This window comes from Embiotoca jacksoni, unplaced genomic scaffold (assembly GCF_022577435.1).
Source record: "Embiotoca jacksoni isolate LCO1_2020_lvr unplaced genomic scaffold, fEmbJac1.0.p SCAF_22, whole genome shotgun sequence".
NCBI lineage: Eukaryota > Metazoa > Chordata > Actinopteri > Embiotocidae > Embiotoca > Embiotoca jacksoni.
In genome coordinates this window covers 7,251,607-7,269,907 of record NW_027185363.1, presented here as the reverse complement: position 1 = coordinate 7,269,907, position 18,301 = coordinate 7,251,607, and the positions used below count along the sequence as shown (strand labels likewise).

Sequence of the window (18,301 nt, the reverse complement as noted above, 5' to 3'; positions counted from 1 at the left end):
GACAGCATGATGAATGTCTCCCTGTGAGCAGCTGTATGCCGCCGCCGCTGCTGCCGCCGCTGCTGCCGCTGCGAGACGAGCCCAAAGACGTCTAGGTTATGAATGGACTAGTCAATGGGCCAGAACATAAACGGCCTTTGGCCATAATTTCTTAGTGCTTCGGAGGAGCCTCGTGAGACGTCGCGCTGTCACTCCGCTCACGGGAGAAGATGCATCACTCTATTTGGGTCTCTCTCATCTCTCTCTGCGGTGGGTTTTTTTTTTTTTTTTTTTTTTCTGTCTGGTCCCTCTCCGTGATTACCATAGCTGACCTGTCGCACGCCGGTGCCGAGTCATTATTAGGCGTTAGCATTTTTTCAATTACCCCGTCCCTCCCGTCCCCGTCTCCTCTGAGGCAGACGCCGCACAGCAGGGGAAAAGCAACAAAATGCTAATTTCCTGCGACATCTGAACTCGACTTTAAAAACAAATCAAACAATCAAAAAAAAAAAAAAAAAAAACACAACATGCAGCACTTTTAATGTCTCGTGGTTCATTTAAAACTTTATTTAAGCGATATGGTTGTTTTAAAAGCACTTATTAGCAATACAGACTGAACGTTTTTTTTTTTTAATGATACATGTCGTACTGCATATGTCAAACATTCATGCCAAAGAAAATACTATTGATACAGGTCTAACAGGACAGTTACAGGTATTGAAAATAAAGTAGAAAATAGGCTTTTTTTTTTCTTTTTTTTTTTTCCCCTCCAGAACAACCATAACAAGACAACACTACCCAAAGAGCGTATTAGTGCTTCTAGCTTAAAGTGTTATCGTGATCAGAGAAAAGAATCAAAAGTTGCTTTCAGACCTAAAAAAAACAAAACAAACAACAACAAAAAACAAATGCTTGTATGCGGTTGCAAATTCCCACATAGCAGAGCAAGCGAGCGACTTCACTGAGTCTCCACATGGGCAACTGCCTTTTCAAGAGGTAAGGCAAGTTCTGTCTTTAAAAAATCATTAGCTTTCCTCCCAAATGAAACACTGCTGAAAAGATACTTGACACTTAAAACAACAAAATGCTTTTTTTTTTTTTTTTTTTTTCTGTTTCACAAATGAACAAGTTCAGACCTATATCAGAGAAACCTACCGATGATTGCTAGAAAGCTATTGCAAACGAAACAAAAACAAAAACAAAAACAAAAAAAATCCCCATCACAAACATTTTTCAACATGAATATCAAAGCAGAATGTTTGAGAGATTTTGAGGCTACATAGTAGGAAGGCAGTGATACCTAGAAGTCCTATCGTTTGGGCTGCAATACAAAATAATTTATTCTACATTTCCATCTTGATGTTCTAATAGATTGTACTCTCTAGCTCAATAACGGTTTGATTTTTGAGAAAAGGAAATACACTTAAATAAAAATAAGAAAGTAATACAAGATAAAGAGCACCTTATCCCCATACAAGTTATTCAATAAGTCGATTTTTGGAAGCAAATGGCACAGAGTCTTCAATGGTAAATTAGCAATGCTCATTGAATCGTACAATTTGTCAGACAATACTACCGAGTCTCAACAGTTTAACATCAAGATGTGACGAGATACTCTTGTTATAGAAAGGTTTGCATCGTGTGTGTGTGTGTGTGTGTGTGTGTGTGTGTGTGTGTGTGTGTGTGTGTGTGTGTGTGTGTGTGTGTGTGTGTGTGTGTGTGTGTGAAACAAACAGTTACAACAGGCGCTGTTCACTGGACAGAAGCTGAATGAGTTTGTCTTGAATCCCGACGCGCCGGGCTCTTAAATCTGTAGTGTTGCAACACCGCCGTAGTTACAGCTTGGTAAACAAGGTGTAGTGTGCATACCTGGCAGTCAGACTACTTTTATCTGCCACTGAGCTGAAGTGGACCTCCAGAGTCAGTGCGGAGAAAAAAAAAAAAACGCTTTTACCCTGACTCAGCTTTTTCTAGTGCAAAACTGCCAACATTTGGTCTTCGACTGCGACGACAGAGAGTCCAACAGCCGAACTGAACACAGATGCGAAGCCGAAACGCTCACTGGACCTTTAAGTGGTGCAAACAGTGACGTGTCTCAAACCTGACATACTGTCGTGAAAAATTAAGTACTTTAATAAAAAAAAAATAAAAAAAATAAAAAAAAATCCACATCTGGAGCTTCTGATACCAATACACTTGCATAAAGATTTACAAATACAATAAAACTTGACCTCAGCTGGCGTTGACTGCGACAGATGCACAAGAGCTTTACATCAAAAGGTAACAGACCGACCTCGCCTCCCCCACGCTTCTGACTTATTCCAGGGTGAAATCCAGAGATAAGATTCACCACTTAAGTTCATATCCAAGACTGTGAATGTGAAGCTCAGACTCCGGGAGAGAAAAGAAGTTTCAAAGGTCGAGTAAAAACAGAGAAAACAACGAGGATGGCGGGAAAAAGAAAGGCAAGAGAGAAGAAAAACAGGGTGTCGTCCGTGAAGCGAGCGTCTTTCTGTCCGCACAAACGGCGACAGAAAACTTGAAGTCAGTTGGTATTTTTTTCCTTGTTTTGTAACAGAGATTCCATCTGAACACAATCAAACCATAAAAAGAGCAGTTAGTAGTATAGAATAAGACAAGACATGGCTGGCTGACTCGGGTGCTGTGAGGATGGCAGCAGCAGCAGCAGCAGCAGCAGCTGGTGTGGATGTGGGCGTGTTGCAGGGCGTGGTCAGTGAGGGCTTTAAGAGAAGAAGGAGAAGAAGAAGAAGAAGGAGGAGAAGAAGAAGAAGAAGAAGAAGAAGAAGAAGAAGAAGAAGAAAAAAAGCGAGTCTGCTGGGAGGTCTAGTAGAGGAGGATGCGGCGCTCGATGGCCTTGCGGCAGATGGGACACTCGCTCATTCGGTCCCCGCACAGCTGGCAGGTGCCGTGGCCGCACATGAAGATCATGTTCTTCAGCCGGTCCAGACACACCGGACACATGGTCTGCAGACAGACGGAGAAGAGGAGCGATCACAGCTCGTGTTTTCACGCCGCGGTAAACACACTTCAACTTTCAGGAATTACTAACGAAGACAAGTCCGACACAACAACTTTACGAACCAAGACATGTATTTGATTTACAGCTGTGGTTCAGTTTGATCCTTCCTCGGTAGTTGGGGAGCCACACCTGCTTTGTGAGCTCACCTGTTCCTTGATGTCTTGAAGCTGCTGTTGTAGCTTCTGTACGTCAGCGTTGACGTTGGTGTTGTCCTTGTCTCTCTGCAGTGCTGGGATGTTTCCACTCGCTGTTTGGACAGAAGACAAAAACATAAACACATGTTGAGGGGGAGGGAAAAAAAAAAAAAAAAAACAGAAAAAAAGAATTCATTTATCACCCAAAAGATTTCAGTAATTAATAGAGCCCGTTTGAAACCGGATTTCTGGGTCCAACGCCGACATCGACGCCGGAGTTACGCGCGTGTTTTTGTGCCCGGTGGTACGCGAACGTTAGGGATTTCACCCTCGACGCGAAACCCGAGCAGAGAGCGAATATCGAATTTTGTGTCTAATTTTTGGGGAACAGAAAGACGTTTCAGGGAGTCAAATCTGGTGAGTTGGGGCGGTGCGGAGGAACAGCAGCGACGTGGCGGGCGAGAAACTCGCCCGTCTTCACGCTGTGAGCAGATGCTTTGTCACGTCGGAGAAGCGAAGCGCCATTGTGCCACAGTTCATGTGCATTTGCACTGAATACTCCCTCAGACACCTCAAGAGTCACGGGCAGAACTCCGCGTCGACCGTCCGGACCTGCGGGACGACAGTCAGGTGGTAGAGCTCCTGACTTGATGCGCCTGCTTCGGTTTTTGACCTTCTGCCCCCCTTGATATACAAACGCCGCTCAAAACACCTCGCCCGGCCCGTTGCTTAATTGCTGTTAGCTTTCCGAAACGGTTCGAGGGTCTTTGTTGCCGATTTTCCAAATGCTCCTCTGCTTCAGTTGATATCCGAAATGAAATCGCAAATGCACACATGCCAGTAAACACAAAAACGTGTGCAAACTCAGATGCTGATGTTGATCGAGCGACGTTTTTTTTTTTGGGGGGGGGGGGGGAATACTTAGTCACAATGGTTAGAGCTTCCCCAGCTCCATGTACGTCACGGTACTGACAACTGTTCACGCAAAAGGAACAGCCTCAGAGCTTTCTGAGACACCCTCATCTAACTGTCATAAGCCGATATCAGCCCATATATCAGTCGGGCTCTGCAAATTAGCTTGAACCAGTGGCTACCACAAATTTCCCCGTCCAAACTATAAATTGCTTTGTCAATAAAACATAAATGTAGCCACACCAGCCAGTCGTATTGCTTATAATTTAAAAAGCATCACAAACACATGCTCTTTTGAATTTGTTTGGCAGATTAAACCTCTCTGGCTCGGGAAAGTCTGTCCTGGCTCACTTTTAAATGGTTTTATTTCACAAATGCACACTTTGTAATTTTCTGCAGTATCAACTGGCTCAGGACAAAACATAAAGCAGCATTTTTTTGGCATTGTACAATCCGCCGGGTGCTTGTGTGTAATGATTATGTGGGTGTGAAACTGCCTGCATGTATTTATTATTGTCTGGAGTGATGCCCTGCTTGGGGACTCCAAGCTGGCTGACTGTCACATCCAAACATCTGCCAGACACGGCGAGCGCCAGTGTGATTCTTGGGAACTGCATCATACATATACATCATCATCATCATCATCTACTGTTTAGGGTGTGTGTGTAGCACTGAAAGAGAAAGGGTCGGGGGTTAAAGGGGAGGGGAGCGGGGCCAGGGCAGCACTGTGAGGGAGGCGAGGGAGGCGGGGAGGGGGCCCTTAAAAAAACAAGGCTCTGATAAAGGAGGGGATCACGGAGGTATACTTACACCAACTTAGTGCCAGATTGTTGGGCTGGAGAAGATCCTGCGATCCCCCTGCCATATTGTTAGAGCTCCCTGCTGGGAATAACCAGTCACATTGTTATAACACATGCCGCCCTCGCCGGCCCAACGGTTGGCCACCAAAACTACTCACTACAGCCTCCGAGGGAGGTGCAGAGAAAGAATTTGTAGAAAGGGAAACAGAGTTACTTCTATGCAGAACTGATAAAAGCGGCAAGTGATTTCTTTTTCTTTTCTTTTTTTTTTGCCATCAGCCAATGCTTAAGCATGAGTCTAACGCCTGTGCTCACTGGGTTCGAGGTACATTACGTAGGGAGTCAAAATAAAGTAAATTTTGTTCACTGGATTTGCCTTTTAAGCAGACAGCAACGGGCGAGTGTTACCGGGATAAAGGGAAAAAAAAGAGATAAACATTCAATGCTGCCCCTTGCATGAGTGTATGTGTGGTGTTTGGGTCTGCATTCACTACTGCGAGTCTGGTAATGACTGCGAGTGAGATTTGCTGACACGAGGAGGAATTAAATACAATTCGCACCGGGGTAAACATCAAAGTCGTGAACTTACAACAGTTTCCCTTTTAACTCAACAGAAAAATGTGGAAAACGCAGTGCAAGTAACCACCAGTGAGATGCACCGCTGAAATAAGGATATGGGCGATAAAACACTGTCACCTTGAGACATGGAGATGGATTGTGGATGCAACCCAGAATAAATATATTTACACACTACATTAAACCCTGAATCAAGTGTTAGTTACAATGTTTGGGGTAAAACCGATGATAACTGGGGCTCCTTTGCAGCTGGAAGGATGCTTGCATGTTAGGGGTTAAAATGGGAGGCACGATTTTCTTGCTTAGAATTCAGACCATGATTTTCTGAAATTATTATTTTTTCATTATAAATGTTTATTGCACTCATTCTAAAACAAAAAGAAATATAACAAAAAAAAGATATGATGGTGCCCGGGGAAGGATCGGCACTTCAACATTGGACAAGAGAAAGGGAACGCTCTCGTTTCATCTTAAAAAGCAGCTTCATGAAACATAAAAACAATCAGCTTCAGTTTATTTTCCTCCCTTAACTAAATACCATTAAAAAAAAAAAAAAAAAAAATTCTGTGCGGTTTCTTTTCGCCAGTGTGTCATACTCGCTCTCACTGGGTTCATTTGTTGAACTTACAGTTTCTGCTCCTCTGCATCCCGTTCTGTAAAGCCACATTGTCAGTTGTTAAGGGAAAAAGTAGGAGCGCTTGTTTGAATGCAGCTGATGTCACAAATAAAACTAGCAGAATAGTTGTCATTTAGAAATGAGACGCCTTCGAAGGTTTGAATAGAGATCGTGTTTTTAAACAGTTAATCATGCAGCCCTACTGCAGGGCGTTTAATCTATCTCAAACATTTGATCATTCTGTGTCCTTATTCAGAAATTCCGAGGGAGATATTATAAGTCAGCATTTTCACACATTCGTATGGCTATTAATATGCATGTATCATAAGGACCACAGGTCCTTGCTAGCATATGCTTACAAATAAGCTCATCCCTTTTATGTGAGTGTGATTAGTCAAACTTCTGGAGGCCACAGAAACATAAATAATGTAATCAGGTTATCTGTAGACTCTGACATTATTGTATTATTCAGCAAAACTCAATCTAGAAATGGCTTCTAAGATTTCAGACAAAGCAGCCAAGCATTACTGAGGCCACCGTCCACGCGAGCCAATATCTAAATAGAAGAGCGTACAAATGACATAATCAGAGTGGGTGTAATGATTAAAACATGCCAGATTTTAACGTGGAAATGAGTTCTGAAAGTAAGATTGACTGATTGTCTGACCTCTGAGTTGAGTGCACTTAGTATATGTTTCTAACATTGCTACCAAGATGGAAAAATACAACATAACAGTGATGCAAACATAGGAATAAAATGCATAAGCGAGGCAGCAAGAAAGCAAAGAAGAAATGAAGAAAAGAAAGAGAAAAACTAAATAAAGAAGAAGGGTGGATTAAAAGGGAACGTGTGGAAGATTCACTCACTAAGGTCATCATCATCATCATCATCATCATCATCATCATCAGCGGCATCATCCTCCATACCTTTCCCTCCACAGCAAAGAACGAAGGGGGTGCGGCGTTCCACTACAGCCCGGCACTGTACGCACTTCTTCATGAGGCTCGCACAGTCTGGAGGGGACAAGCACAAAACGTTAACATCCAGTTTCTCATTTACACAAAATGAAGCAAATAGGAGAGACGCTGGTGCCGAATTCAAGGTCGTAATGTCGAAAATGGGTGACTTACTCTCACAAGCGCACATGTGACCACAGGGCTGGAACAACACTGCTGCTTTTTTGTCGGAGCAGACTACACACTCCTCAATCTGCGGAGGGGAGAAATAAGCACACGAGAAAAAAAAAGAAAAGAGAGCACAGGAGTCTATGCAGTCTGTGTCATGTGTCTGTTTGAGGGGAGGACAGGTGGCGGGAGCGTCTCTGATACCTTAGTTCGTGACTGAACCTGGTCTTTGCAGATGAGACACTTCTTGACGCGCGGCGAGCAGAGCGAGCAGGTGGCGATGTGTCCACACGGCCCGAACAGAGTGTCTCTCTTCATGTCGGAGCACACCATGCACTCCTCCAGCGACTCGATGTTGCTGTTCAGCGACGGGCTGCGGGTTCCCACCTGGCCGCTGGGACGGGGGACGGGGGAGGGGACGGGGGGAGAGCAGCAGGGATTATGAAGCGAGAGCAGCTGCCGGTGAACATCGAAAGCAATCGGGAGATGGAAGATGAAATTCAAAGTAAAAGCCTGACATGAAGCATCTTCAGCGAGGAAGGAAAATCAATAAAAATCATCTGATGATTGTCCTGAGATATGACTTCTGCTTTTATCTCTTTCAGGTGCTGTTGTGGGAGCAGTGGGTACCCGAGTACACACAAACACATTCTTGTAAATTCCTCGTTTTAATCCCCACGTGGAACTGGGGTTTCGGCTGGTGGACTTTTCGAAGGCAGTTAGTGCCGTCACAGCAAATAAATGTGAAAAGCAGACAAAACACGAGAAAGCTCTGAGACTGTTCAAGGTGCGTGTGAACAGAGCACAGAACAGGGTGAAGCCAGAACGTCAGTAAGCATTCAAAGTTACGTTTCTTGATCAACATCAGCACCCGAGTTTTCCGGGAACAGAAAGAAGTCGCATGGGAGCCAAATCTGTCGAGTGGGGGAGCGAAGATTGTGTTGTTAAGGGCGAGAAACTTGCGCATTTTATTGGAGAATCAACGTGCCATCAGGCCACAGTTCAGGTTGTTTGCACTGAATGTTTTTCCTTGGATGCCTCAGAACATCACCGTTGAACTCAGTGTTGACAGTCTGACCCTGGAGGACAAATTCACAGTGCACAACCTGGCAAATGTCAAAGGATACCAACCTGGTGGCGCTCCTGACCTGACGTGCCTTCTTCTGTCTCGGACAGTGACATTCTGTCCATCTTGAAACATGAATGCCACTCAAACCACCTCACTGAACTCATTGCTTCATTGATTTAAAAAAAAAAAAAACATTTCAGGGGTCTCTGTATCCGATTCCCCGAGTTTGACGCGAAACGCTCAAGTCCACCGTGAGCAAATATGCACATAGCAGTGGTCACGGAAACAAGTGTAACTCGGGTGCCGATGCTGATCAAGCGATGTAACTTGCAATATTTTCTCACAAAGGAATTTGCCTCCCTCGGCTCCGCGCACATCAAGGTGCTGCAATCCATTCGCGAGCAACAGTAACAGTCTCTGAACTCTTTAATAACACCTCGAAAACACAACAGATTTGTAGATCTCTGTCCCCGTGACCAACACAGTAAAAAAACAAAAACAAAACACAACTGTAACTAAATAACCATTTCTGGTTTAAGGTGTTCTTTGCTGAAGTCCTGCAACTCCAGGAACAAACAGCTTCTGGCCAAGAAATAATTCGGCACATAACGTTCTATAAAACTGTGTTGTTCTTTCCTCTGAAGTTTTACACAGATTAAAACACACACAATGTAACATGTTCATTACGGAGCTACACAGCTACAGGCAGGTGAACATTTTTGCTCTTGCGGTTTCCTTCTGCTTTTTGGTCTTTATGCTAAGCTCAGCCCACCATCTCGTCTCCAGCTTCATATTTCCCACCCAGACATGAAAGTGGTATCGATCTTTTCATCAGACTCTCGGCAAGAAAACAAGTAAATATATTTCCCAAAATGTGATACGATCCCTGGCATGTTTACCTGCTCTTTTCTTTGTGACATTTGGCCAGAGCCTTGCAGAGGCTGGGGTCGGGACACAGGTCTAGAGGGGACTGGCCCTTCTTGTTACGAATGGTCAAGTCGGCGCCGTTAGCTGCCAGGAAGCAGGCGATGGATGCTGCGCTCTTCTTCTCTGCTCCCTGGGTGCCCAAGCCCATGATTAACTGCAAAAAGACAGACACGCAAAAACAGATAAAGTCTGAGGCGTTTCAGGCTTTTGACATGAGATTATTTCTAAGATGAATCGAGTGTGAAGTCCTGTCTCTACTGTGCACACTGGCACTTGAACCTTTAAGCAGGTAAGAAGAGTAAGGAGGGCTGGTTTTAATTTAAAGAAGAACCAAGTCAAAGTACAGATCAGGTCACTACCAATAAGTCAATCAAAGACAGGCCTTAGGACGACTGTCAGGGCAGTATAACCCCCTCACCCTCTCCCAAAATCCCATTAACTGTCCCGTCTCTCGCCCTCCCATCGCCTCACTCAGTCTACCTCCATTCAAAGCCGCTCTCTATCTCTGACAATTTAGGCCTTCCATGTCTGATTGTCTTCAACCAGTAGCTTTTACATCTCTGCTGATGGAGCCACCGGGCCGACTAATTCAATTCTCATCTTGAAAGGGGGGGGGGGGGCTATGGGAGAGTGACCCAACAGCACATATCTCAATTAGGCCTGCTGTCTGTCTGTTCCGCTCCTCCGCTGGGGAACCGCAGAGGGCAGAGAGAGGGGGATAGAGGAGGAGAGGTGGAGGTGGAGAAGAAAAAGGAGTAGGAGGGAGACGGAAGGTGACAGGTACAGAAAGTCTATCACAGAAGCTGGGCCTTAAACTCTTCCTTGTGGCGATTAATGATGTGGTGTTAACATGGAGAAGGTTCAGGTCTGACATGCTCCCCCCTTTTGGCTTCAACTCATTCAGGCCCGGCTGACTGCTCCATGCCTCTATCTGGCTGCGGTGTGAATGACGGGGCTGGTGCCGCTGCTGATGTCCAGCGATGCAGGTGATGGAGACTGCGGAGCACTGGGCCTCCTGACTAACTGTGATCTGTCATCATTTTTCAGACAGCGGGCCGCACACTGGTTTTATTATAGGTGTGTGTAGAGGTCCTGAAGAATAACTGCGACAAGACAACTCTACTCAGTCTTCCAAGATCATGACATGAAAAAGCAGGTGACAGAATATGGAAGGAAGAAGCTGGATATTTGAACGAGCCATGAATTGCAGTAGCTGGCAGGTGGAGCTGGGTGCTGTTCAAAATGGACTGTTCATGTAGTTTAGAGGGGAGAGAGTGTAACCCAGGTTATTATCTATAACTACAATTAACAGATGTCTCTAAACGCCTCACATAGAGGTTTTCACTGGACGCTACAATTTACCTATGTTGCCCAAACGCCTCGTATGCTAACAGTACACTCAAGTTCCTTTGCTGGCCCCAGAGAAGACTTCCAGTCCCTTGCAGCACATTCAACTCAGGGAGGTATGTGGCCAAAATTGTGTTTTTAAAGAGTGAAATGAGTCCTAATGTAAGCTTTACCTACCTAAATTGAAAATAAGTAATTGTACAGTGAGAAGCAATGTATGGTATACACAGTATTGGCTCACTTGACGCTGATGACATTGCGTCAATGGAATACAAGTTTTCAAATAAAAACGTGTTTCTCAGGATGCACCATAGGCATCGAAAAATAGTGCAGAATGATAAGGCATTTTTCAATAGCAGATCGTACCGGAGCAAAAATATCAAAGTTCAGTACCCAGGTCTCGTCTAAAGTTCCTAACATGCTGCATTAATATGCATGCCTTTTCTAACTCAATATATTTGGGAATGTCAAATTGAATCACAACAGTCTATTGGATAATGAGGTGCCACACTTGACCTCCAGACAGAGCCCGCTATAACTGCATTTCACACCATTGTTCATTATTATTGACCTTAAATAAAAATATCTATAAATCAAGTTAATTATCATTGCACATTTCCTGTTATTACCTGCAACTAAACCCACATTTCTTTCATTTTGAGGTGTGAACATCTTAATCCTGTGATGCCTTATGATACCTAAATAAACCATGACACATACAAAGTAATGTAACCTAGAAGGAACAGTGAGGTTAATAATAGGTGCATATGTACTGTGTTCTTGGAGGGTTCCCAGGGCTCCACTTTGCTGACGTCCTGCATATCTTGGAGTTGTCGCAATTGGGACAGCGTATGGTGACGCAGTGCCTCATGGAGCGGTGTGTCCCCGTCCTTGTCCTGGACATCCAGCTTGGCCTCCGCCCGCACCAGCAGCTGTTAACATATAAACAAAGAGTTACACAAACAGGCAATCAAGCAGAAACTCCAGCAACCACCATAAAACAACTTTAATTTTATGCTACAATGCAAATGCCACAATGCTGATTTATAAGGTCGCTGCTTACAGTGAACTGCTTCGGTATTGTGCTACCCAATTATGCAGTGCATTTTTTCTGGAGTCCACAAGATGGCAACGTGGCAATCTCAATCCAACACTACGCCAAAAGACTCAAGCCAAGACACTGGCTCAGAGAGCAGTTTCCCTCCCCTCTGAAGCAGGACCTCATTCAACTGCAGGACATCCAAGCGTGTAAATTAAATGTGGGGCTGCGCTGATGTTGCTCGTCTCCCTTTTGTGTCCGGTCCAGAAAGAAGGACTGAAAGATCACTGCAGACGGCGATGTTCACTTAGTAGAGACGGTGAGACGCGAAAGGAAGGGGAACACATGAGAATAAGAAAGAAAGAGGGTCCCACTAACCCGGACTATCTGCGTGTGCTGGCGCTCCACTGCCAGGTGCAATGCCGTCTGCTGGTTGACATTCTGGATGTCAAGGCTGGCGTTGCCCTGACAGAAGCAAACACACACAATAAACATATGGGCATTTGTGCATGCATATGTGCACACAGAGATGACAGCGAAGTGAAGAATAAAAAAATACAGATGAAAAAAAAAAAGAAAAAAAAAATCATTGAGAGAATAACAAAATTGTTTATCTCATGAAATACTGTAACAACCCCTGTGGCTTTATGTTGCATGACAGAAGCTTCTTTCCTTCAGCCTTGCCGACCAACAAAGTATCACCCAGGGAACTGAAAAAAAAAAAGGCATCCTACAATAACGCTGCATGTGATTGTCATTTCCAATTGCAAACACCTCAGCTGAGGAGATGTGGGGGGGAGATAAGCATTGTGATCAGGCAGTGTGTGAAATCCCAAAGTAATAAGACTGACTGACTGACTGACTGACTGACTGGCTGACTGGCTGGCTGGCTGGCTGACTGACTGACTGGCTGACTGGCTGGCTGGCTGACTGGCTGGCTGGCTGGCTGGCCGGCTGGGAATCTGCAGTGCACCTCATAGTGTGGTGCAGTTTCTGAATAGAAAGCTGAGCCATCACTGCGAACAAACCCATTGCAGGAACTTGGAGGGGGGGAACGCTGTCCCCGCTGAAAGGTAGCTTGCACAGCGAACACTTGTGCGTTGGTATGTTGCAGCAACATTACTGCCTTGCACCACATCCTAATTAACCCAGTTCCCACTTGATCAGGTGACTTTTGCTGTAAACTTGTGTGTGCGTGTGTGTTAGTCTTCAGGGAGCTAAACCTGCAATCTCAGATGGGAAAAAAAAGAGAGCATGAACTTCTGATTGCAAGTGGAGGAGGATATGAGGGCCCAGCAGCACTAAAGAATACCCCTGGAGGCCCAGTGAACCGTATGGATTCAATAAAAAAAAAAAAATGGCAGTTATAGTGTAGGGGCTTCAACTGGTCTCCAGCTTGCTGGCTGCAGGGAGTGCAGTGGGAGCTGCTTTTAATGGTCTGTAGTCCGGTAAAGCTAAAAGTGCAGGCAGTACTGATGCTGCAATGCTTTAGGATGATTTTAAACGGCGAGGTCTGTTCAGCTGTGTTTACACAGAGGGCGATTGAGGTGTGTTTTTTCGTCCCGTCTAAAGGAAGATATACTTCTTATTTTATTTTGTTTAATTGTGTTGTATAAATGCAATACATGTACAAAAATAAAGTCTACTTTTCGGCATTTTACGTGCTCAACCACAGAACACCACATATGTAGACGCTGTATAATAGAGTTATGATTAACACCATTTTATATCGGGTTAAGTAATAGAAGAGCGCATTCAAATGAGTTATGTGTCGGTGAGTTGCTGGAGTGTTGTTACCTGGTGCACCAGAAGCTCAGCCACCTCCACGTGGTTGTTTAGGGCAGCCAGGTGCAGTGCAGTGTAACCGTCGTCCTTCTTCTCGTCCACGATCCAAGGCCTCGGCAGTTTGGATAGCAGCACACGCATGGCACTGCACAGATAGGACAAAGAGAGGGGAGGGAGAGAGGTGAGTGCTTAACTGGACTCCGGGCTTTGGCGCATGAGAAAAATACCAAAATAAGTCGAGACAATGAAGTTAATTATTCTGATGAAAAGGTATACACTCATGACGTAAATGCATCTGCGGCCGAATGTCTCGCGCAGTGTGTCTGTGCTGCTGCTGCACACTATTTGCCAATACACACTTTTTCTTTTCACAGCAGAGCAGATCCCATTTTCACACATAGCGACAAGAATACTAAATGAACTTGGGGAGGAGTTGCTTTACCAAGCAGAGTGTTATTTACATCAGGCTTTGAGCAGTACAAGTGCTGTGTGTTATCTTAGAGCACCCCCCCCCCCCCACACACACACACACACCCTTACCATCTCTTCAGTTAAATAGGGGAGACACTTTTCCCTTGATGATGCGCAAAAGCGCCTATCGTTGAAGGCAAAATGGTAATTACACAAAATTTAGCTGCATTCACTCGGGTCTCCTCCCGGGGAAGAAAGAGACAAGGTGAGAAGGGAAGACTGTGCATCGTTTAACCAGCGCTGTTGGACAAAAAGTGGCCTGGTGTGGTGAAAAGAGCCAATTCTGTGCCACTGAAGGTCATTTAGAGGATGTGTGCCACACAGAGAGGTGGCTGCAAAGGCAAATGTACCAGAGGAGGGCTGAAAAGGAGTCACGGTGTCACAGTGGGGATAAAGAGGGAGGCTGACTGACACTCCCTCCAGCGTCACTGAGGAAAAGAAACCCACTTTACTGGGAGGAGGAAGCCACACTCGTATTTCCTTTCCTTACTAAATACAAAGACGGCAGAAAAAAAAAACAGATTTGACTTGTACAGTTATAATTAGAATCCGACGGGTTAACAGCTTTCTTCCAATTAAGTCAAGTAGGTTTCATAGAATTGCAGCTTAAGTTTAATGCTTGAACTTGTCCATTATCTCTTTGCCCCCGACCCCACCTCCCTTCATGCTCATGCGCATACATGCAGGCATATGGTACATGAGAGATATAAAATGAAACTGGTTCCTATTTTAGCATATTAAAGAACTCTTCATTCGGTCCAAATATTATTCAATCTAAAATGAGACACTTAACTAATCTTGAATCTTGTCTATAGTTGGGCACACAATGTACCTTCTATGAGCACTACAGCAGCAGTGCTTGAGGGAACACTTCTGACCTTGTTTAACCCTGAATAATCATGCAGGGCAATATCTTTGAACTGCGACACAAGGAGGCAGGCGATTTTTCTCTGACTTTGATGAGGCTGAACAGCATGCAGTGGAATGTTTACGTAAACAACAGTAAGGTAAATAGCATCTCAAACAGCACAGAGAGGGAAATGGGCTCCGGTGCAAGGCAGGAAAGGCCACAGCCTGCAGAGTCAATGATGAATTAAGATGGAGAAAAAGAAAGAAATGCAATCCAATGAGCTGGCAAGCGTTCTCTGCGGTGTTTTTTTTTTTTTTTTTTGCTAAACCTCGAGCTTGTCTTCTTCTTTCTGGAGTAATGAAAGAGAGCATCATCAGCACTGCCTCTTGAGGAAATGCAGGAGAAAGAGGGGCAGAGAGGCACGGGGCAGGCAGTCAGCACCTCTGTATGGACAGAGATTCAGGGCTGGTGTACTGCTGCAGTGATGAACAGCGCAGCACACTGATCCCAGTCTCCCTCGCTCTCTCTCTCTACCTCTCATTGCACAGAGGCTTATGCACATACACACATACGCACACACATACGCGCGCGCGCGCGCACACACACGCAAACACACACACACACACACACACACACACACACACACACACACACACACACACACACACACACACACACACACACACACACACACACACACACACACACACACACACACACACACACACACACACACACACACCTGCATTGCTTGCAGCCATCTTCAACCACTTAATGCAGAGGAGCGCTGCTTATATGTGATAGCAACCGCACCCACTCTGCCTAATCTCCCATTCATAATGTGTCTTCTTTGTTACAAAGAACTGTTTGCTTACATACTGTAGATTTTACACCTCTTAGGGGACTTTTGGGGTAATTTCATCTGTGGCTCACCCACCGGGAAGGAGTTGAGACTTAAACAAGCAAATTATCCAAGAAAAGACCTTGCCACATCAGATTTTTGCCTCAAGCTAAAACATAAAACTTATTCCCAGCGGTTAAACAAAACACTCTTTTAACCGTCCTTTAGAAAGAAAACATACGATAGGAAAGCGATGCATTTCCACCAGAATCAAGGGCAATTGTCCCACATGAAGTCTTTGTTCTTTTTTTTTTTTTACCAATTTTCTCACTCCCATTGGCAGAATATATAACATTTGTTCAATCTGGATTGGCTGGAAACATCCACTATATGTAAATCAACTGGCCAATGAATGCACACTTGCTACACGGTCGGTGCAGACTGGCGCCTTCTAGTGTCAGAACCAGGCACTTGAGTGCTGGACAGGTATTTGCTGGTGTCGGGAGCCCCTCCAATATAAGACTAGATTGACAGGCTCCCTGCCACGCTGGGCGAAATGGGCGGACATTAATATTAATGCCCCATACTGGCACTGCTGCATTGCAGCGAAGCTATTTGCTGTAAAAGCAGAAAAAAAAGAGGCTGAATTAAGAAGTAAGAAATAAATTCCACTTGTTCTTTTTAATCTCTTGGGTAATTGATGTTAGCAGCGGCTGATGAGGGTATAAAAGAAACTGTGTGTTGGTTCTGGAGGCAGGATGAAGGAGAAGAAGCTCAGGCTGCAGACGTTTTACTGAGAAGACGCTGACTTGACCTGCTAGCTAACGTTCAGATAACTCAGGTTATCTGGTATGAGACAGATACTTAAAAGGGCAGTGAGGATTTCCTTTTTACAACCGAACCTCGAAAACTATCGTTATGGTCGCTGTGAATGCAGGAGGACATGCAGCAGAGCAAAAGGTATGGTAGAGGATAGGGGAGAAGGGGAGACGTGATGGAACTGGGTCACCCTGTGAGAGATCTCAAGAGTCCCACAGGAGAGCCACACCGGCTCTTGTTGTCTTGGGCTGCAATTTGTCATTGACTGGGACACTCACTGACGCCCTCAGCTCGGTGTGTGTTGGCATTTGTCATTGCGTGTAAGACAGTGGGAGCGTGTGTGTGCAGCGCAGTCATGTGTGTGTGTGAGAGTGTACGGGGTCAACAGGGCCCTTCTGCTGCCCTCGCCTGGCTGACAGCCATCTGTGTGGTGGTCAGTCGCCGTTATTACAACAGGAAGTGAGAGTCAGGGGACAATAACTCGGGTAGGACAGGGCAGAACAGGAACAGTCAACATCCAGGCTGAGATTAATGGCTGCGCACAAACATATGGTTACTCTGATGTAGGAGACGTGTTTGGCATACCGTCATCCATTAACTAAGGCTTCAAGCTCAAGAAAGGAGATCCAAATTCTGCATTGGAAATTAGTCACCAAAAGGTGCCACCTGCCTCAGGAAAATAAAACGCTTTATAAAACTGACGATGAAAATGATCCGTCTCGCAAATGTTACAGAGCGTGCACGGCCCAACATACAGATCGGAACTTAAGCAGATGGTTGCAAACACTCCAGCCGAATACCTTAACCAGAAATGTATAAACCATCAAAGCTACTTCATGATGTTGGAATCCACTTATTAATTTTTACCACAGCTTTCAACTGTTTCATTAGCAGTTAAAGATATGATTTTATCTGTGTGACGTCTTGGAGAGAAGTGAAAAATATGAATTTAACACAAACAAAAAGTCCTTAATTGTATCAGCTATTGGAATGTCAATAAATCCATCTCCATGAAAACGGAGTAAACTACCCGCCGATGCATTTGACACAGCTGTTCAGATGAAATGATTTAATAAAAAATGTTACCTAACCTTATTTAAACTGCCTTCACTAAGCTCAGCTGGTCCTAATGGTGGGACTTCTTTTTCCCAGAGTCCTTCTTGGCGCAGCCCTTCCAGATGAGACGACTAAAGGCGGTACATGAGGTGTCAGCTCATTGAGGGCTGGATCAATACTTTCAGGTCCTTTGAAATAGTGGACCCTGTTCCCAACAAATCATTCACAAATGCAACACACTACCTCCAAATGGTGCCCCCTCCCCCCCGTTCCACTCAGAGCAGGCAGGCGCTCTTCATCATGTGCAAGAAGTTTGGAAGCCACTGAGTCACTAGCACTTGGGAGAGGAAGAGTCATGAAACTGCTTCACTAAAACTGTGTGCGTGTGTGCGAATGAAACAAGCATCAAACTAAGAAAAGGGGAAACCTAACTGTCTTTACTGTTACTAAATAGCACAAGAGATATTGGATAAATAATTTAATTAGCCCCTGTTCTACATGCAAATTCAACCCTCAAAGTTCACTGTGGCCGTCACCCCACCCTCAGACACAATTAGTTAAAAGTTCACTTTGTCAGAGCTGTCCCACAGGTATTTGCTGTCCTGCTGTGGACAGAGTAAATAAACACAGGCCGGGCCGGCAGTGCAGCAGAGAGCCGAGGACAAGAACCTAACTGGCTCCGCTCGATAAAAAAAATCTTTCATTACCATGCCGTGAAGAGAATAATTTCCCCTACAATGTGACCTTCCCTTGCCTGCCTGCCTATACCTGAGGCCCCTGAGTGAGCATGCTTTTATTATGGACTATTTGCATAAACCGGCAAAGGGGTGCATTTCTATGATGTTTTGGTTATCACTATACTATAGCTGCTGCCTTGAAGGTTGTCTAGGAGACACTGAATGCATTTTCAAACAT

At 44.9% G+C, this 18,301-nt stretch overlaps 1 protein-coding gene across 7 annotated transcripts in view; it reads right to left on the bottom strand.

Annotated features, from left to right (window-relative positions):
- Window positions 1-515: 515 nt before the first annotated feature.
- The window catches only part of mib1 (MIB E3 ubiquitin protein ligase 1), a 58,355-nt gene continuing 40,569 nt past the window's right edge, over window positions 516-18,301 (bottom strand). Inside the window, exons 13-22 of one of the 7 annotated variants that reach the window (XM_069157636.1) lie at window positions 13,362-13,494; window positions 11,943-12,029; window positions 11,299-11,457; window positions 9,151-9,332; window positions 7,387-7,576; window positions 7,189-7,267; window positions 6,925-7,071; window positions 4,876-4,947; window positions 3,166-3,266; window positions 516-2,964 (exon numbers count right to left, since the gene is read on the bottom strand). In XM_069157636.1, coding sequence (XP_069013737.1) covers window positions 2,824-2,964; window positions 3,166-3,266; window positions 4,876-4,947; window positions 6,925-7,071; window positions 7,189-7,267; window positions 7,387-7,576; window positions 9,151-9,332; window positions 11,299-11,457; window positions 11,943-12,029; window positions 13,362-13,494 — 1,291 coding nt within the window. In that variant the 3' untranslated portion in view covers window positions 516-2,823. Of the gene's footprint in view, window positions 2,965-3,165; window positions 3,267-4,875; window positions 4,948-6,069; window positions 6,095-6,924; window positions 7,072-7,188; window positions 7,268-7,386; window positions 7,577-9,150; window positions 9,333-11,298; window positions 11,458-11,942; window positions 12,030-13,361; window positions 13,495-18,301 lie in introns of those variants that run through there. The other 6 variants (XM_069157637.1, XM_069157638.1, XM_069157639.1 and 3 more) reach the window with 6 other exon arrangements.